This window comes from Pelodiscus sinensis, chromosome 5, assembly GCF_052426305.1.
Source record: "Pelodiscus sinensis isolate ZL-2025 chromosome 5, ASM5242630v1, whole genome shotgun sequence".
Lineage (NCBI taxonomy): Eukaryota > Metazoa > Chordata > Testudines > Trionychidae > Pelodiscus > Pelodiscus sinensis.
This window is the reverse complement of record NC_143056.1, coordinates 44064108-44085023: the sequence shown is the minus strand read 5'-3', so window position 1 is coordinate 44085023 and position 20916 is coordinate 44064108. Positions and strand designations below refer to the sequence as shown.

The 20916-nt window shown below is 43.5% G+C and overlaps 1 protein-coding gene across 7 annotated transcripts in view; it reads right to left on the bottom strand.

Moving 5' to 3' along the window:
* MLH3 (mutL homolog 3) overlaps nt 1-20916 on the bottom strand; it is a 32908-nt gene that overhangs the window by 11638 nt on the left and 354 nt on the right. For 5 of the 7 annotated variants that reach the window (XM_014570804.4, XM_075926863.2, XM_006117759.5 and 2 more), the window contains exons 2-8: nt 15739-19067; nt 13244-13375; nt 12358-12425; nt 4981-5085; nt 3249-3321; nt 2145-2216; nt 718-826 (exon numbers count right to left, since the gene is read on the bottom strand). In XM_014570804.4, coding sequence (XP_014426290.3) covers nt 718-826; nt 2145-2216; nt 3249-3321; nt 4981-5085; nt 12358-12425; nt 13244-13375; nt 15739-18997 — 3818 coding nt within the window. In that variant the 5' untranslated portion in view covers nt 18998-19067. Of the gene's footprint in view, nt 1-717; nt 827-2144; nt 2217-3248; nt 3322-4980; nt 5086-12357; nt 12426-13243; nt 13434-15738; nt 19068-20916 lie in introns of those variants that run through there. The other 2 variants (XM_006117760.5, XM_089778434.1) reach the window with 2 other exon arrangements.

Sequence of the window (20916 nt, the reverse complement as noted above, 5' to 3'; positions counted from 1 at the left end):
AATAAAGATAAAAGATAACGGTAGGGATAAAGGTAAATTGGGTGCTCTTATTTATCCTCTTTCTTAATCTTCTTCTATGGACAGGTTGTTCCATGGTTATCCATTATGTAATTTCTTGCACCTGTCTCTGAAGATTTTGGTGCTAGCTACTGTCAGGGAAAATACTGAACTAGATGGACGGCCCATATGATCTAGTACAGATGTTCCTAAGGAGTCCACACAAGAAAGGCAGAAAAGTCGTCACCGCCAAACAAACCTGCTCTGAGTACAAAAGGAGAGAACACTTGGTAATTCTAAATATCCACCCCACTTGAGTTCCTGATCAGAGAGAGAGCAGACATTTCTGAATAAACCTCTGATTAACTCTAAATAAATGTAAGTGCTCAAAATCAAATCTGCATCTAATCTAAATTCTTGCACAGGGCAGAAAAATTCTTGACAGTAGCCTATCCACTATTCCAAAACGTTTGAGAACCATTTCAGAGATTTTGATTTCTGTCACTGAAGAACAGAGAAGCTCTTAATTTTTAACTATTCATCATACAAACATCCTATACCTCTCTATTATGCTGTCCTCACATTGTTGCTGTTAGAACTCACTCAGTGTGCACCTAAAACAGAATGAATGCAACTCCAGTAAAGGCTGTGGTATTCAAAACAACACACAGACCTACTGGAGTCCTATCCAAGATATTGGCGCCATCAGCCATTACTAACCGTAAGAGTCTTCTCTGTTCCTCTGTTACTTCAATCTCCAATGGGGGAGAAATGGTGGAGGACAGCAATTTCTTCTTGCCAGATTCTTCAGGTTGTTTCTCATAGGAATCTGTGGGCAGAAAAATTAGAAATACTGTAAATTCAGGCTTTATCCTCGATTGCCCTATGGCGTGGCCTGTAGCCCTCTGTGCTTTAATTAAGAAGCAACCACAAGACTTTTCCCTATTAGACTCATAGGGGACCCGGTCATGGAAGAGACAATAACTATTAGGGAGTATGGTTAATTCCACACTTGGATCCCCCTCAGTGCCAAACAGGAGTTACCCTACATGACAAAGAGTTAGGTCAGCTCATGGGATGCAATTTTTTATTGAGTAATCTGAAATAAGTGTACTGTGACATCCCTCTCTGGCTCTGCAGGTTTCCCAGTCATCTGATGCTTGCCTGCTCTCATCCAGTGGCTTGCTACCAACCAACCCAACAGACACGTTATGCCAGGGAGGAGAAAGAGATGAAAAAGAAGGTTAGTGATCTTTTAAGTGCTCAATGAACAGGCACTGTATTTTATAGATCTATAACCAAAATTTAGCTAATCAAGAGAAAAGACTTCTTTATCCTTCTGCATAAAGCTTCAGATGACTAAATCAGGTGTTTTAGGATTTCTTCTGATCATGGTGTTTAATTAAACAACAACAAAAACAACCCATGCTCCATCATTCCATGCATTGGTCTGCACTGCTAAACCTCAATCTTATTGATGTTACCCCCATTTTCCTGACTTTATCCATCCTGCCTGTCTTGTTAGCCCCTAGTATACCAAATGTATTTCAATCTGAAAGCTCCCTGGGGCATGGATTTTTCTATCTGTTTTGAAACACACCTAGTACTCCTTTATGTGCCAATATTACTACTACACTTGAACCTCTTTAATTCGGCGAGACAGGGTATGCTTGATTAAAGAATGTTTTGGACCATGGGAGGGCACTGGGGTGGGATCTGGGAGTGGGGGAAGGTGTGCGAGGGGTGGAGTGCTTACTTGGCACCATGGTTCCACCCCACCCCTTCCCCAGCCCCTGTGCAGAGAAGTGCTTCGCTATGCTGCTGTTCTCCCAGCTGGGAGAGGGGAAGGAGAGCGGCAGTGCACAGAGCCACTTCCTTTGCCCTCTGCTGGGGTCCGAACCATGGGTGATCCTGGATAAGGGACACCCAGATTAGGGAGGTCCAAGTGTACTCCCTCCACCAGATGCCTGTATGCTTCTAGTGGCTAATGATATGGGGAAGATGGAGGATCAAACTGGATCTCTGGACCCCACAAGGTAATTCATATTTAAAATAATTTTGTTAGCATGCTGTCTCATGGGCATTTTGCTCTCAGTTTCACTTTGCTGGGATGGTGAAGAGCTTTCTTTGGACATCTGAATTCTCACCTGCAATAAGTTGCTCCAAGCGGATACGCTCATGGGCTGCATGCTGATCCACCAACACCAGCAAATTTCCATCTAGAAGCATAATGTAGGAGGTTAAAAACAAGGAACCTTCATACCAAACAACTGCAATGTTGGGAGGAGGAAGGAGCATGGCTCAAGTCTCCTTTAGAGATCAGATTTAGCACCTGGGGACCAGTCTATTTAACAAAGCTAAATTCAGGAGGAAGTTGGGTTAATAGAAAGTAACACTGAAATGTGGGGATCCAGATGAGTCACTTAAACCCAGGGTGGCCAGACTGAGGTTCAAGGAGTTGTATGTACAAAGCTGTCATCAGCCAAATTCCTCTTCTCTATATATATTAAAGATGAGGTTAACTACAATCTGTTCCATTTTATTATGCAGAGTAGATAAAAAACAAGCAGCTATTGGTTTGGAGAGCATTTTTTTTTAATAACTCAAGTTAGTTTCAATTCAGAAGATGAAATGCATCCATTAACTGAAAATGAAACTCAATACTTTTGGTAATGTGAAGTATAATGGGTTTATCTACTGCAGCACTAATCACCACACCCTCAGAGAAGCAGCATCAACAAAGTCCTTTAGCAATCTGAGAGAGAGAGAGAGAGAGAGAGAGAAAAGAAAGAAAGAAAGAAAGAAAGAAAGAAAGAAAGAAAGAAAGAAAGAAAGAAAGAAAGAAAGAAAGAAAGAAAGAAAGAAAGAAAGAAAGAAAGAAAGAAAGAAAGAAAGAAAGAAAGAAAGAAAGAAAGAAAGAAAGAAATAAATCCAGGAAATTACAAATGAAGACTAGCACTCTACTTAATTCACAATAACGTGTTTTTTCCCTTATCCTCCAATAGCAAACACAGTACTGGAATCTGCTTTCAATTTTCTGGTTTTTGTGAAATATAAGTTAGAGCCTTAATATAATTGAAATAGAAATTTTGCATTGTTATTTTGCATTTAGCATCATGATACTATAAAACCAAAGAATACACTTCTTGGAAAAAAATGACATCTTCTAAACATGTTTCAGAATATGAGGACAGTGTCTTATCTGCACTGAAACTGTAGGTGAGGGCTAGCTCACCAATGGACACTCTTACCGGCATCTGCATTCACTTCATTTCTAGTGTTGATTAAACAAGCAATAAATTTATTGTCCACTTGGTGAAGAACCTGTAACATATTCAAAATGTTAATTATCCACTGTTAAAACCATTATTTAGAAGGGAAACACACAAATTTTTACAGAGAAAAACTCCTTTCCTCACCAAGATAATATTGGGACTACTGGATGAGTTAAAGTGCAGTTCCACCTGAAAAAAGTTAATTTAAAAATGAAACCTTCAGGTTTCCAGATCTCTTTCCCAATGTTTCAGACAAACCTGTTGCTTTTAACAAAAAACAGGACTATGTAGCACTTTAAAGACTAACAAGATGGTTTATTAGGTGATGAGCTTTCGTGGGCCAGACCCACTTCCTCAGATCAAATAGTGGAAGAAAATTGTCACAACCATATATACCAAAGGATACAATTTAAAAAATGAACACATATGAAAAGGACAAATCAAATTTCAGAACACCACATTTCTCCAACACCACATTTTACAAACCTCTCTCCTCTGATCCTACCTCGGAATACCAAAAGAAACTACACTGTCTCCTTAAAAGCCTCCCTACAGCTACTCAGGAACAAATCCACACAGAAACACATCTTGTTAGTCTTTAAAGTGCTACATAGTCCTGTTTTTTGTTTCAGCTACACCAGACTAACACAGCTACATTTCTATCACTGTTGCTTCAGTGACAAATGGTTTTATACCCATTAGCCCTACAGAAGCAACACAATCTACAACCCATCCTGGAAAATGATCCCTCACTCTCAGAGGCCTTGGGAGAAAAACCTATTCTTGCTTACAGACAACCCCCTAACCTGAAATGTATTCTTTCTGATAACCATGCCACTCAACCACATCATAAGGATCCAGGAACCCAGCCCTGCAACCAGAAAAGATGCCAACTCTGCTCACATATCTACACTGACGAATTCATCACTGGAGCAAACAACATTAGCCACAAAATCAAAGGGTCATTTGACTGCTCATCTAGTAATTTGATCTACACCATCAAATGCCAACAGTGCCCCTCTACTATATATATTGGTCAAACTGGATGTTCTCTATGTGAAAGAATCAATGGACACAAATCGGATATACATAAAGAAAATACTCAGAAGCCAGTGGCAGAACATTTCTGTTTACCTAACCATAATCTCACAGATCTGAAGGTGGCCGTCTTGTCACAGGCCAGTTCCTCAAGTCAAATCCACAGGGAAAGCTTGGAATTACAATACATATGCAAATTCAATTCAATTAATTATGGACTTAATCAAGGTATGGGGTGGTGAATGAAGGTGCTAACTACTTTCTGAATGATATCCTTCCTGCCTTATCCATCCACTGACTTTGATCTTTATCTACTCAGGTTTAGCACCCTTTCTCCTGATACTTTATGCATAGAGGTTGGGGGGTTGGCGACAGAACATCTTTCTCTCCCCGCACTTCCCTTCTCCTATTTATTTAGAGTTTCCTTATCTTCTAATCATAACTCCGGTCATCTGAAGAAGTAGGCTGTGCCCACAAAAGCTCATGGTACCATATATTTGTTGGGGTGTGTCTCTCAAACAAATAATGCCTTTATTTTTGCAAATTAAAAGTATTACCTGCATCCTTTTCTTCCAGCAGAAATATTAACAAATATTATAGAATACTATTTGGCTAGTAGCAGTTGAAACATTAGTGTTTACACAAAACTGCTATTGGACTTTTAGTGTACCTGCATTGAGTTAATCATCTCCTTGGTGAAACGATAGGGATACAAGATATTATGAATTTTCACCGCCAGTCTCTCAGCCTGGCCACTGCTCACATCAATAGCAACCTGTGGAGAAGATGAACACAGATAATTTATAGGATGCAGACTTAACTATTGAGCTTAAAGCCACAAAATCAAACAGCCAGCTTTGAGTAAGGGCTATTCTGAAAAGGGGTCCTTCTGAACATAGCACATTGGTTCCTCTAACAAGGACAAAATTAGCTCAAGAACCGCATTTCAAGAAAGATGTGGAGAAACTGGAGAGGGTCCAGAGAAGAGCAACAAGAATGATTAAAGGTCTAGAGAACATGACCTATGAAGGAAGGCTGAAAGAATTGGGTTTGTTTAGTTTAGAAAAGAGAAGATTGGGGGGGGGAGACACATGATAGCCATTTTCAGGTATCTAAAAGGGTGTCATAAGGAGGAGGGAGAAAACTTGTTCATCTTGGCCTCTGGGGATAGAACAAGAAGCAATGGGCTTAAACTGCAGCAAGGGAGGTTTAGGTTGGACATTAGGGAAAAGTTCCTAACTGTCAGGGTAGTCAAACACTGGAATAAATTGCCCAGGGAGTTTGTGGAATCCCTGTCTCTGGAGATATTTAAGAGTAGGTTAGATAAATGTCTATCAGGTATGGTCTAGATAGTATTTGGTCCTGCCATGAGGGCAGGGTACTTGACTCGATGACCTCTCGAGGTCTCTTTGAGTCCTAGTATTCTATGATTCTATGATTCAAAATACCACTAGGTAATCCCTCTTTTCCTTTCTCAGCACTCTCCCACATACTTACAGCTATTACAGTCAACAATCTGACATTAGTTGTCAGTCTGCACATACACACTCAGTAAGCTAAACATCCAGGAAAATGTATGATCTCAGAATGACTGTTACTCCAGCAGATGTTCTAAAGAATTGGTCCCCTTCAGAAACTCAACAGGTGGTTTACTACTGCATCTCTATTGTACACAAGTGGAAATATGTATATATTGCACATCCTGACTGAAATTGTACATTTACGCACACTACTTCCCTGTGACTATAAAGGAAATTACTCAAAGTTCCATAGACGTAGTGTGCAACATTGTTTCTCCCTCATATTATAAACATATTTAAATGATCCATATAACACAAGCAATGGGGAGGGGAGTATTGCAAGGGACAGAATTTTAAGCCGACAATAAACAGTTTTGTTTCCAAACAATACTAGGTACAGTGTTCTTTAAAATCAGCTGTAATATCAACCACTTCTGATTTGCACAAACCCACAAAATGAACTCACATTTAAACAATCTATAAAACAGTACCGCAGACATATATACAATAGAAGAAAGAGTTACTCACCCTGTGCAGTAACGGTGGTTCTTCGAGATGTGTCCCCGTGGGTGCTCCACTCTGGGTGCTGGTGCATCCTTGCGCCAGCAACTGGGGACTTTTTCCAGCAGTTTCTGCCGCGCCGCACAGGTGCCAGAGCACCCCCTAGTGCCGCTGGAATCCTAAGGCGCCTGCGCGGCGCGGCTCCTCCGTTCCTTCTCTACCTGCCAGAATAAGAAGCTCCAAAGCAGGGGAAGGAGGGAGGGTAGTGGAGCACCCACGGGGACACATCTCGAAGAACCACTATTATTGCACAGGGTAACTCTTTCTTCTTCTTCGAGTGGTCCCCGTGTGTGCTCCACTCTGGGTGACTACAGAGAGGTTGTCAGCTCACGAAGGTGGGTTTGGAGCCATGTCGTAGTCACTGATGATAGTACTGCATGTCCCTCTGCCATAGAGGATACAATGGAAGAAGAGAGTGCATAGTGTTGTGCAAATGTGCGGTCAGATGACCAAGTGGCGGTGCTGCAGATATCCTGAAGAGGAACGTTGTTCAGGAAGGCTGTTGTGGAAGACATAGCTCTCGTGGAATGAGCTGTTCTTGATTCAGGTAAGTGTTTATCATATAAGTCATAGCAAGTTCTAATGCAGGAGGTGATCCACTTAGAAATTCTCTGAGATGAGACTGCCTGTCCTCTAGATTGTTCAGCGTAGGACAACAGCAGCTTGGGACAAGCTCGCCAAGCTTTGGTTTGATCCACGTAAAATGCTAGTGCCCTCTGGACGTCGAGTGTATGCCATGCAGCCTGGATTGGGTTGGCATGCGGTTTGGGGAAAAACACAGTTAAGTGTATTGGTTCGTTAACATGAAAGGTGGAGGATATTTTAGAGAGGAACTTCGGGTGGGGTCGAAGTATCACCCTGTCCTTAGTGAATACTGTGTAAGGGGGGTCAGTCATCAAAGCTGTGAGTTCGCTCATCCTCTTGCTGGAGGTTATGGCAACGAGGAAGGACACCTTCATAGACAAATAGGACCAAGAGCAGGTCGCCAGCGGTTCAAACGGTGGCTTCGTCAAACTTTTAAGGACATGGCTGAGATCCCAGACAGGGACTGGTGGGCGGACGGGTGGGAAGGTGTTCTGCAGTCCCTTAAGGAAGCGTTTAGTTAACGGGTTAGCGAGGAAGGAAACGCCATCAATTGGGTGATGAAAGGCTGCTATGGCAGCTGCATGCATTCTGATTGTGCTAAGGGCGAGGCCCGACTGTTTTAGGAATAATAGGTAGTCCAGCAAAACAGGGAGGGGGGTGGAGTCCGGGCATGTTGTGTGGAGATCATTATACCAGTGAGAGAATCTTTTCCATTTGTATAGGTATGATTTCCGTGTGGATAGTCTTCTGCTATTAACTAGTATCTCTTTTACCAGTCCCGAACAGGCCATCTCGGCATCCTGGAGCCATGAAGGAACCAGGCGTGGAGATGGAGCTTGCGGAGGTCCGGGTGAAGAGTCATCCCGTGATCCTGTGACAGGAGGTTGTGCTGGAGCGGAAATGGGAACGGATCTGACATTGTCATCCTGGGAGGTAGGGGTACCATGTTTGTCTGGGCCAAGCTGGTGCCACCAGAATAACTCGTGCTTGGTCCGTCCTGATTTTGTTGAGGACTTTGAGCAGTAGGGGGAAGGGTGGGAAGGCGTAAAGAAGATGAGTGTTCCATGAGATGGAAAAGGCGTCTCCGAGGGAATGTTTCCCCAGGGCTCCTCTGGAGCAATAGAGGTGGCATTTTCTGTTGTTCTTTGTAGCGAAGAGATCTGTCTGGTTGTCCCCACCGGAGAGGGATGAGGGCACGCCTGTCTATTTCCCATTTGTCTTGATCGTGAAATGTGCAGCTTAAGAGTGTCCGCTGTGATGTTGAGTACCCGTGGGAGGTAAATGGCTGAGTCACTTGATGTATAAGGCACCAGTTCCAAAACTTGATAGCTTCCGTGCACAGGGATAGTGATCTAGCACCCCCCCGTCAGTTGATGTAATACACGCACGTGGTGTTGTCTGTCATGATGGTAATCGACTTGTGTGCAATGTATTGTTTGAAATGTTGGCATGCATATCTGACTGCTCGTAGTTTGAGAAAACTGATATGGAAGGTTTGTTCTGTCAAGGACCATTTGCCCTGTGCTGTAGTATTGCCCAAATGGGCTCCCCAGCCCAAAAAGGAAGCATCCATCACAATTGTGAGCGTAGGAGGAGGATTCTGGAAGGGAATGCCTGCTAGCATGTTCTGTGGATCTGTCCACCAGTGGAAGGAATTGAGAAGACGGGGTGGAATAGCTACCACTTTGGAAAGCGGATCTCTGGAAGGCTTGTAGGATGTTGCCAGCCATGACTGTAGACTCCTCATAAGGAGTCTGGCGAGCTTCACTACGTACATCGTAGAGGCCATACGTCCAAGAATTTTGAGGCATTTGCGTATCGTCATGGAAAGGGTTAGACATGCTGTATTGATCAGGTCCCAGATGGTAACAAACTTGTGTTCAGGTAGGGTAGCTTTGCTATCGTGTGGAGGTAAGCACCTATGAACTCTAACCTCTGTGCTGGAAGTAGAGAGGATTTTGCGTGGTTTATATGAAATCCTAGGTTGACCAAAAAGTGCATTGTGGTATCGGTCATGGTCTTGGTTTCTTGTAAGGAGGAACCTTTTATGAGGCAATCGTCCAAGTATGGGTATATCATGACCCTCTGACGACAGAGTGCGGCCATTACGACTGCTAGGGTTTTGGAGAAGACCCTTGGGGCGGTCGAAAGGCCAAAGGGGAGCACTCGGTACTGGTAGAGTTGGGTACCTACGGTAAAATGCAGAAAACATCTGTGAGCAGGGTGGATCATAATATGGAAGTAGGCAACCTGGAGGTCAAGTGCCGAAAGCCAATCTCCTTGATCAAGTGACAGGATTATTGTTGCTAAAGTTACCATCTTGAAATGTTGGTAGGTGATATACTTATTGAGTCGCCTCAAATCCAAGAGGGTCGCCATCCTCCACTCTTCTTCTGAGTTAGGAAGTAGGTTGAGTAGAATCCTCGACTTTGGAACTCTGGTGGAACTGGTTCTATAGCACCCAGTTGTAGAAGGTGTGAAACCTCTTGAAGGAGAAGGGTTTCGTGAGATGGGTCTCTGAAAAGGGACGGGATAGGAGGATAGGTGGGAGGTGGGAAGTAAATGGGATAGCGTAGCCATATTGGATCAATTCCAGGACCCATTTGTCTGATGTAATGAGGGCCCATTGGTGGTAGAAGGCCCGAAGGGGGTGGTGGAATTGAAAAATACCGGTTTTCAGTGATGGAGGAATGGCTTTCTGGCTGTCAACATAATTTTCAAATCTGCTGTTTATTTGCTGGTGGATGAGTAGCGGTGTGTTGTTGCTGCTGACGTTGAGGCCTACGACGCTGGGGACTTTGTCTCTGGCGGGAGTAGTATCTGGTATGTTGCCTGAAAGGCTCTCTGGAGCATTGGTAGGTTGATATCTGGTCCTCTTAAAGTGGGAGTCTACATCCCCAGGGTTCTGAGAGTAGTCCGAGAGTCTTTCATGGAGTGTAAGACTTCATCCATTTTGGCTGAAAATAAGTTAGTCTTGTCAAATGGTAGATCTTCTACCTTTTTCTGTAGGTCTCTCGGAACCCCTGATGCCTGTAGCCAAGACAGCCTTCTCAGGACAATGGCGGACGTAGTGATACGATCCGCAGTGTCCACCACGTCCATAGTGGACTGTAGGGCGGTGCGGGAGATACTATGACCCTCCTGCATGATGTTCAGCAGGGTCGGTCGCTTGTGTTCCGGGAGGTGTGGGAGAAGATCCTGCAACTTGGAATAGTTAGTGTGGTCGTAGTCAGCAAGCATGGCAGTATAGTTTGATGCTCTAAGGAGCAGAGTAGCAGAGGTGTAAACTTTACCAACCATGATGTCACCCTTCTTATGGTCTCTGTCTTGTGGGGTATTTCTGAAATTAGGCTGTTTACCCTTATGTCGAGCAGAGTCCATCACTAGTGAATTCGGAGGGGGGATGAGTGAAAAGAAAATCCATATCTCTGGGAGCGATGAAATATTTGCGGTCAGCTCTTTTGTTTGTGGGGATAACAGAGGCCGGGCGGATCCATGATGATTTTGGATCCATGATGGCTTCATCCATGGGGATCGCTATCCTAGAGGCAGTAGGAGGTTGCAACATGCGCAGAAGGGGATAGTGCTTTACCTGGACCTCCTGAAGGTCTCGTTGTTGTGCCAAAAACACCCTCTTGAACAGGTCTTGACATTTTTTGGTGTCGTCGCCTGATAGTGAGGTTTCCGTTGTGACTGCGTCATCCAGAGACGACGATGAATTATGCAAGGGTGACCTATCTTCCCCCTCAGAAAGGGAGTCCTGTATGTCGGAGTGAGGTGGAGAGGCTGGTTCAGTAACAGGAGTGGTAGAGGATGGGGAGGCTGGTGGTGCACTGGAAACAGTAGAAGGAGCGCGGCGGTGGTTCTTTTTTGGATGTGGCTCCCAAGGTTGCCATTGAGTGGCATACTGCAGTGGTAGATAGGCATACTGTTGAGCATACCATGCTGGCGGAGGAGGGGGGTATGCGTACTGTATTGTAGCAGGTTGCCAGGATGGTTGTCTAGGTGTCGGACTAGAGTGTTGTGAGGAAAACCTGCTTCTAGACCCGGTACCTGTTTTACTTGGGGAACAAGAAACCACAGAGGATCATCAAGACTGTACGGAATTAACAGAAAAGCCTGGTGAAATCGGTGCCAATGAAGCATGGCTCCGTGCGGGTGAACGGTGCCGAGTGCGGCACTCTCTCGGTGCCAAACGGTGGTGTCTATCTGGTACCGAGGATGGCCTCGGTGCTGAGGTTGTTGTAGACGCTGGAGGCACCGTGGGTACCGGAGGTGATGGAGGAATGGCAACCAGCTCCAGTGCCGGGCATTTAGGCGGCGGGGCATCAGTGCATGGCTTCTTCGGTGCGGGCATCGGTGACTGTTTCGGATGTTGCTTCGGTGCCGATCGGTTGGAACTCTAGCCAGCTGTTACGGTCAGAGTCTTGTGTGGCCCCAGTGCCGTAGGTTGTGGTGCCGTTGGCCTCTGCTTCGGCTCCGAGTGGGCTTTCTTAGGAGTCGGCACCGACTTACACGGCACCATGCCTGAAGTCCTCAGTTTCTCTCTGGTGCTGAACCATGCGGCCATCAGTGACGAAGGTAGCAAAGGAGTTTGGGAAAGGCCAGTTTTCAAGGCTGTATGGCCGGAGTGGGTAGAGGGATGATTTTTATCCATATCCTCACTCTGTGCTGCTGGTTTGGGAGCTGCGGGAGAGTCCTCAGAAGAATGGCAAAGGGACTTCTCGTAAAGGAACACCTTGAGTCTATTGGCTCGGTCACAGTGTGCTCTCGCGGTGAGTTTAAGGCAGTGGGAGCACTTGTGCATCTGGTGTGCCTCTCCCAAGTACTTTATACATTTAGAGTGCCCATCAGAGACAGGCATAGCATTGCGGCATGCCTCACATTGTTTAAAGCTGGGTGAGCCGGGCATGAGGCGCCTGGGGGAAAAGCGACGGGCCGCAACAGAAGAAAAAAAATTTTTTTTTTAAAAACAGGCTGGGTAAGGAGAAAAGGGCTAAAAAACTTAGATGCTGAGGAAAACTAGGGAGTTGAACAGGTTTTATCTATTTTTAAACAGAAAACGAGGAGAACTCAGTGGCTCTGTCTGCTGCCAAGGACAGTAGAGAAGGAACTGAAGAGCTGCGCCGCACAGGCACCTTAGGATTCCAACGGCACTAGGGGGCTCTCTGGCACCTGCGCAGTGCGGCAGAAACTGCTGGAAAAAGTCTCCAGTCGCGGCGTGAGGACGCACCAGCACCCAGAGTAGAGCACCCACGGGGACTACTCGAAGAAGAATAAATATACACAACAATTATAGTATTTGCCATTTCAGTTAAAAAATAAACATACATAATAGAAATGGTTTCCACTGAAACTATCTATAACATACTACTACCCACCTCTGGGCAGCGAGCAAACACAGGATTATCCCATTCTGAAAAGGAGTGGAGAGACTCCCCATCAGCATCTAGGAGAGAATGTGTATATAACATGGGATTAAGAAAGTCTTAGCAGTGCCAACAGAAGATATACTCAGATTGTTCATTCCCATCAAACTCAAACTGTCTGGATTTCTTATCTTTTTCCTTTTCCTTTTGAATGAAAGGGAGAATAAAGGATTGCTCCTTCCTAATGTCAAATGGGAGTTGGACTCTGGGTAACTTTTTTGACTCCGGTTGTACTACAGAACAATTCAATAAAACCTGGAAAGGAAAAGATGAATAAACTCAGCTGCTCACACTGTCTGGACAATGCTACATACCAAAACATTGATTTCATCCTTCTTGGGAAAGAATTCCAAGGACTAAACTAATTTCTACACACTCAGACTGGAATGTGAAAATAGATGAGGGGGCAGAGGCTGCTCTGACCAGGACACTGGAGCAGCCCCTGCCTGTGGGGCAACCCTGGCCCTCCGCAGGTAGGGTCTGCTTCGGCATCCTGGCTGGTGCAGCCCCTGCCTGAAGTGGGAAAGGGCAGGAGGGCACAGGCAGGGGTTGCTCTGGCCAGGCTGGAACAACCCCTATCTGTGGTGGGGAAGGTCTAGCCCAGCAGCGCGCAGAGGGGCCGTTCCAGCTGGGCTGGGCAGTCCCCCTGCTCATCTCCCTTTAAGCAGCTAATTGGTTAAACAATGTTTTCACTAGTTAGCCAATTAAATGGGATTTTACATCCCTACTAGGAACATCATCCTGTAAATATAAACACTTCCTAAGAGTCTTCAGCCATGAAGGATTTTTTTCCAACTCCACATACCAGATGACTCACATAGTCCCATTGTTAACAGACCTTGAATAATTCTGGGTTCCTGTTGGGACAGCTGCCAGAGTTCTTTGGGTTGTTTTTCACTGTGGTCTATGTCCTGGCAAACTGATCCTACCTCTGAAACCTTGGCTTGCCAGAAGCCTCTCTTCTCGAGGTCTAGGAAGGAAGGGTAGAACAAGCTCACTTCTAAAAGGATGGCACTTGCACTGAAACCCTAAACACACAACAAAAATTTACTGCTGCAAATTTAACAGACACAAAGTTTCAACCATCTCTTGAGCACTCTCATTCATATTTTTATTAACTAAATCATTATCTGTACAAAAAACGAAGGTATTATTCTTGCCCCATAGAGCTAGAATCTACAACGAAGAAATAATAATGCAAAATATTTATACACTCTGAAGAGAAACCAGAGTACTCTGAATGATCAAAAGCTAGTATAGGGAACTGTGTTTAAAATACATTAATATAAGTACTTACTAACACGACTTCTAATGTGGCTGGGAGAATACTGGATGACTGGCAGAAAAGGTGTATTTTAATGAAGGATATGAGCAAAGACTAAGACACTGAACACAGAAAGACATATCTATGTAATACAATATATTTCTGCAAAATGCAGTGAATACTAAACACACATAACGTGTGATTATGTTGTGTCTTTTATATGAAATATGACAAAATGCTTTACAGAGAGAAACTGATAGACACAGAGATGCAGGCCCAGATTTGTAAAGGTATTTAGGTACAGTTAGGTGCCTAACGAGATTTTCAAAACCACCAGATACCTAACTCCCACTGATTTGCATCTTTAAGCAGCCTTTAAAAATCTGATCCATAGTGTATATACTTCAGAAGTTGGGCTCTTCTCAGATCTCACAAATTAAGTAAAGCCTGATTAGTACTTCAGAGAATACTCTGGTGCTGCAAAAAGAAGTACTTGTGATTAAAGAGGTGGGGCTTTTCCATCCAAGACAGTGCTGAACCAAAAACCCATAATGGGGGACTAATGCTTGGAGATGAAAAAAACAAACTCTTGAGCACTTAAGAGTATTATTTCTCATATAACAGGGTTGTCTTGGATGAATAATTTGAAATCCCACTGCAGTTTCAACTGGATACAGGATGGCATTCTTGCTCTCTTTAGGCTTGAAATACTGAACATGTATTTACTCTTAATCTATTGGCTATGAAATCGTAAATTGGTACCATGAGGTTCCAATCATAGAGACTGGTTTATTAATCTAGACAACATGTTATGTGCATTATCAGGCTAGATCCCAGACAGAATCTGTCGTTTCAAAATATGCATGCAGAAGCAATTCTGCCTATAAGGCTATGTCTACACTAGCCACCCTAGTTCAAACTAGGGTGGCTAATGTAGTCATTCAAACTTGCAAAAGAAGCATGGGATTAAAATATCCCGGGCTTTATTTGCATGTTCCCAGGTGCCGCCATTTTTAAATGCCCGGTAGTTTGAACTTCCTGCCCGTGGCTACACGAGGCACAGGCTAGGTAGTTCGAATTAAAGCTCCTAATTCGAACTACCGTTACTCCTCCTGCATTACAGGAGGAGTAATGGTAGTTCAAATTAGGAGCTTTAATTCGAACTACCTAGCCTGTGCCTCGTGTAACCACAGGCAGGGAGTTCGAACTACCGGGCATTTAAAAATGGCGGCACCTGGGAACATGCAAATAAAGCCCGTGATATTTTAACCCCGAGCTTCATTTGCAAGTTCGAATGACTACATTAGCCACCCTAGTTCGAACTAGGGTGGCTAGTGTACACATTCCCTAAGATATTGATATACTGGTAATTACTGTTACAAGAAACTGACCCTTTCGCTCAGCACAGGGTTCTGATGAAATCCATGGGAAGATATGCTTTTGATTAGAATTGAACTGAGTGCTCTATTTGAAAATAAAAGGTAAAATTATGATTTTGGATATTCGGAGCTCCTGCTGGCAACAACCATCTTACAGAAACAGTTGTAATTTTGATTCCAGCAGTACTAGAGAACTTTTTTTATACTATAGATATTTTGTATTTATCTTTTGATATAAATCCAGTAAAATTGCTGAACAAAACCTGATTTTTACAGATTGATACTGGTTGCCTGTGTTGTTTGCATCAAAATGTATTTAGGAACATGACTGCGCATGGCAGGAGGTACATAAATGCTGTGATTATCCAGTATCCTTACTTTCAAATATGCCTCTCACTTTGCAGATGACAAAATGGATTATGATCACAACAATTTCAGAACACAATGCAGGGTCTTACTGGGGTGACTGTCTGTTAATCAGCATGCTATTTTAATATCTTTTTAAAATCAACAATATTATTTCCATATTGTCATCAAAATTTTCCTGTGTTCAACACAATTCATGTGAGGCAATAGTTATTTCACTGTGGAAATTGAGGCATTGCCACAAAGAGTATTTTAAACTGCCGGAGGACCCCAAATATCTGTATCATTCTTTCCCTGTAACATAATTAAACATCAAGTACTTACCACTCTGTAAGACAACATTCACAACCATGGTAGTTATATCTTGAGTACAAGCAGCCTGAAGTTCTTCAGCTGGAGGAGTACTGTAGGTGCTTAGTCCAGTAATTTTGTTGATGTATACCATCTTACCCAATGAAACATCAAAATGTTGCGTCCAGATAGAAGAACACAATGTTGATTCTTCATTTTTAGATTGAACTGCACTTGTGACATCTCCAGGTATTTCCAAACTACTTGATATGGTTACTCTGGGAAGCTCAGTGGCTTCTGAAGTCTGCTTTGCAGATATATCCACAATATTTCCATCTTCACAAATACATTCAGAACTCTTTTTACTGTGTAATGCCAAACCATTGTTTGGAAGGGTCATGTACTCCCCATCTGTGTTGATGAGCAGGGACTGATTCACAATATTTTCTCTGGTCCCTGATCTTGTGCTATACATTTTGCAGGGAGCAGCCTGTTTATCAGAGGCTGATGAATGGATGTAACCATCTACACCTGCTTCTTGTGAGGACCTTTGACACATCTGATAAGGACTCTGCAAAACATCATCATTTTGAGACAAAAGATGTGATTTGTCAAAATCTTTTCTGCTTAAATCTGTTTGAAATTGTTCATCAAGCTGTCCTACAACTTCTGTAGCTAAAAGTTCCTTGTGGGCACCCTTCATTTTGGACAGTTTAGAAGCTAGTGATCCACTGCTGCTTAGATCTTTCCTTCTAATTTGACAGTAGTCAGTCAATGTCAAGGGACTCTCTCTCACACAAGCAGCTTTTCTGTTTAACAAAGTTTCTTTGGCATAGAACTGAGTCCTCTCCAAGGAAAGGGGGCAACTAGCTGGGCAACTATTACTAGCATCAGCATGTTCCAGAGCCGGAGTTTCACAAATGTTAACACATTCAACACTGTTATTCTGATTTTTGAAGGTGTCAAGATCATACAGAGAATCAAGAACATGTGAGGGTTGTAATTCACTCCTCTTATCTGGAATAGATATTGATGGTGCACTCCCAACCTTCCCAAAATGTCTCTTAAATCTCTCTAAAGACCCCAGCTGTATGGACAAGCTCAGCTTCTTATAGGCTTGGGTTCTGGGTGTAACAGATAGCTGAGCCATATGCCTTCTGTTGCTTGGATTATTTTCATTATGAGGAAAACCCAAGGAAGTGACTGGAAGCAACTCTCTAATGTGTGAAGTTACACTCTCTTTTTTACCTCTTGCAGTGATTGATGCTATTTCCTCATTCTTCTGGCCTGATGCAGTCTCATTTTCTAACCATTCATTTGCATATACTGTACATACTTTTCTATTGGATAGTAAAGTACGCTCTTTATTTAAAACATTAGAAATATCCTGAACATTTAGACTCTGAACTGAAAAACTCCTCTTAGTTCTATATATGTCCTTGGCACTTACAGGGCCAAGTCTAGAATTCCTTTCAGTTTGTTCATGTTGTGACTGATTTTGCAACATATGAGTTATAAGGCCTGTGGAATACAACTTTGGTGGAACTGATCTAGCTACCCTTCCTGCAGAATCATTATTTGGCCCTTTACTTTTTCCACTGTCTTCTTTCATCACATCATACATTTCCATCAATGCTCTCCCTGGTCCATCAGCTGTATCTTCAACTCTCTCATGCTGCCCCAGAATTACACCATTTTCAAAGGCAATATTGATGTTGCTCTTCTGAGCTGCTCTGTCCTGTGTTCTTGTATCTTCCATACAATTCTCAGTACAATCTGGCATTTCAGCATAACTGTCTATTTCTACTTCTTCTGATATGGATTCTCCACAGAGATTTTCTGAAGACTTGGGACTATTGAACTCTTTTGGCTCTTGTTCTAATATATCTGATTCTAAGAAATCAGAAGTTATGCTTTCTTTGTTGAGCAGAGGACTCACAGTGTCCTCTGATTCAGCAAAGATCAGAGCTGGGGAGACTTCTTTTTCTGCAGCATTATCTTTTGAAGCTATTAGATCTGAAGATTTTTCCTGAACCACCACTTTTCTTTTGACAGCTTTTGATTGCAAATTAAACATTTCATAGGAATCTACAATATCATCACAAGTTTTCCTAAAATTGTCTTGTATGCTCTTTTCTTCAAAGAGCATAGGTTGCAGAGCTCTGGTCCTGTACAAACTAAATCCATTGTCTTCATCAAATTCTTTTATGTCTTCACTAGACAGTTCAACAAATAAGTGTTCTTGCTTTAAAAATGTTTTCACTCCTTCCTCTATGCAAGCCAAAAGAGCATCCCAATTACGGAATTCTATCAGAGTTTTTGCAGGTTCCAGACTCACATCATATTCACAGTATTGACATTTCACATTGATAACAAAGATTCCATAGAGTTCTGGGCCACGATGCCGAATAGGACTTGAACTCATTTGTCTGTTGGCAGGGCCCCCTTTTGTTTTGCAAATAACACTTTCTTTCCTCAATAAAAAGTCCATGAGTTTATGCAATCTTGTTTTTAAAACCAACCTATTATTCACATACAAAAACTGCATATTCTTATTGTAATGCCCTTCAGAACTGATATAGCCACTTAACTCAAACCCCCCAGATGTATAATTTATTTTTCGTAATTTCTGTGTTCTACCCAGTCCATAAATTTGACAAAAACGGGAACACATATCTTTTGTCTTGGGGAGTTGAAGCATCATAGAACAAGAAGCATCATTTCTTAAGGAAAAGGAGACGGAAGGATGCATGAGTGAGAGAGCTTCTACCTTCTGCCTCACCCTCTCAAATTCCAGCATGAGATCCATGCACTTTCTCCTCACGGGTAATTGATGGAATAAGTTATACACAGTCACTGTCGTTCCACCACTTGGTCTAGTCAATTCAGCTTCACAAACCTCAAGTGCTTTCCCATTCTGAAACAGTTTCATGAAGGTTTTCGCAATCTTGTTAGTCTTGGATGAAATTTCTACAATGCTGGCCACACTTGCTATGCTGGCCACAGCCTCCCCTCGGAAACCATAGAACTTCAGATTCTCTAAATCCTCCACTGACTTGCACTTACTAGTGAAATATCTATTACCCACTCTATTTAGGTCCTCTCTCCCCATCCCAGAGCCATTGTCCACCACCTGGACCTTGAAGGTTTCCAAATCCACACGGATGGCCACACATGTTGCTTTAGCATCAATACTATTGAGGACAAGTTCCTCAACACACTGGCCCAGTGAGTTGATGGCCACTCCAGAGCGTAACCTGGTTCGTACATCTTCCACCAAACATTTGATCATGGCAAAAGTAGAAAGATGAGGAATCCAAGAAATTTCAGGAACATGATTCCTCCTCCTTTGGAATAGTCCACTGTTAAAGAAAACAGACAAAGTTACTCAGAGTCTGAAAATCTGTTACATTTACTATATAACAAGTTACCATTTAAAAAAGTTAATTTTGCTTCCATGAATGCATGAATTTTGTCCCGATATTCAGAGCACTTTTCTATACTCACTTTCCCTACTCAGGCTCTGAGTAGGAATCAGCCAACACCTTAGGAATAAAAGTGCAACAACCCAAAATAAAAGTGCGTCCATTTTCATGATCCTTATTAACTTTTTCCAAATTATGCTTTCTAAAAGAAAATCCAAACACATTGAAACCAAAAACAAGCAATCAACACCCTGCACAGGGAAAGCACTAGTTGCTAGTAACTTCAGCAACATATACAGAATGCCATCAAGAGCCAGGCTCAGAGCCCTCTTCATATCACTGTTATCGAAGAAACTTATTTTGATATTCTATTTTCAAGAGGACTCAGGATGTCCACCTTCACCATGTCCAGACAGCATCCACTCCTAAGAAACACCACAACATGCATCCAGCTGTGATGATGCAATTGCCATAAAACCCCACTAGCCAAAGGGCTGGCTCAAAGGTGATGGTGGGGTGTCAAATAAATTGTTTATAGTAAAAACTAATTATTTTCCAAGCTTTTCTTTCTATTATGATTATTTTATACCATTTGGGGTTTATTCATCACCAATTGGTATGGAGTAGAATGTACACTTTTCCCTTGAACCTCACATCTCCAGGTTAAAGTGAAGGGTAATGGGGAAGCACAGTTCCCCCTCCTGTACTAAAAGGGATGTTAAAACAGTTTAACTTAAGGCCTGCCTCCCTGCCCTTCATGGGTCCCGCTGTGGCCATAAGATCCCAGCACCCGGCCCCTCCTATGGCCTGGGCTGTTCTGGCATGGCGCAGCTGGCTGTCAGTAGAGTTCACCGGCAAGGGCCGGTTAACCAGTTAGTATACCGGTTAGCTTACTGATATGCTTAGCGTTCAACTGTTTAACATCCTTAAAGCAGAGGAAGGCTTCTCTCTGGATTGCTCATTATTTTTAAAGTTACAATATAAGACGGCTACCATCTGAGTCTTCCTAGGGGAGCAGCATTCCTGCTTAGCATCTCTCTTTCTCGGCAGGTACAGCTGAGTGCTCCCCTTCTCATTTCAATCTACTTCATCCATGTCCTGGATCCCAGTATTTAGCCTAGTCTCAGGGGTCAGTGCAATCAGTTAGGTCAGGGGTGGGGAAACTCAGGTCTGGGGCCAGATATGGCCCATGGCTTGCGTGGATCCAGCCCCCAAGGCTTAGGGCCCTCCCCCAGTATTGGGGAGCCCATGCTGTCCCCCAGCCCTCCCACTGTCCTATCACAGGGCTGAAGCACACAAAATCTACTAGGCTGGGCCCCTCTACGTTCTGGTGTGCAAGAGTGCCTTTCTCCTCAGTTGGGGGCCATGTCAGTGAGAGGTTTTGTTTTTTGTGTTTTTTTGCTTCTCACTTCTGTGAGGCTTCTGACTGATTATTCTCTGGGTCAGCAGCCCAGACCCAAAAATTTCCCCACTTGAGTTAGGCCCTGCCCCACTACAGGCTGTGACCAACAGGCTTTTTGCTTTGTGCAGGCCATGGCCACTTGCCCTAGGACCACGTTGAGATGGAGTTGCCACCACGCAGGTGCCCGTGCAAAGCCAAGAACAGGAGAGCCAGCAGGTTACTGCGCTAGCTCTCGGCTGGGAGAGCTCAGTGCCCACTCTCGCCAGGGCACTGCCTCGATGTCAAGGAGAGAAGGGAGACAAGTGGTAGGTCAGTCGAGGGACTACATCTATCGGCTTACAAGCGACATGCCCTTGTAAAGGAGCCCGCCCAGACCTCCTGCAG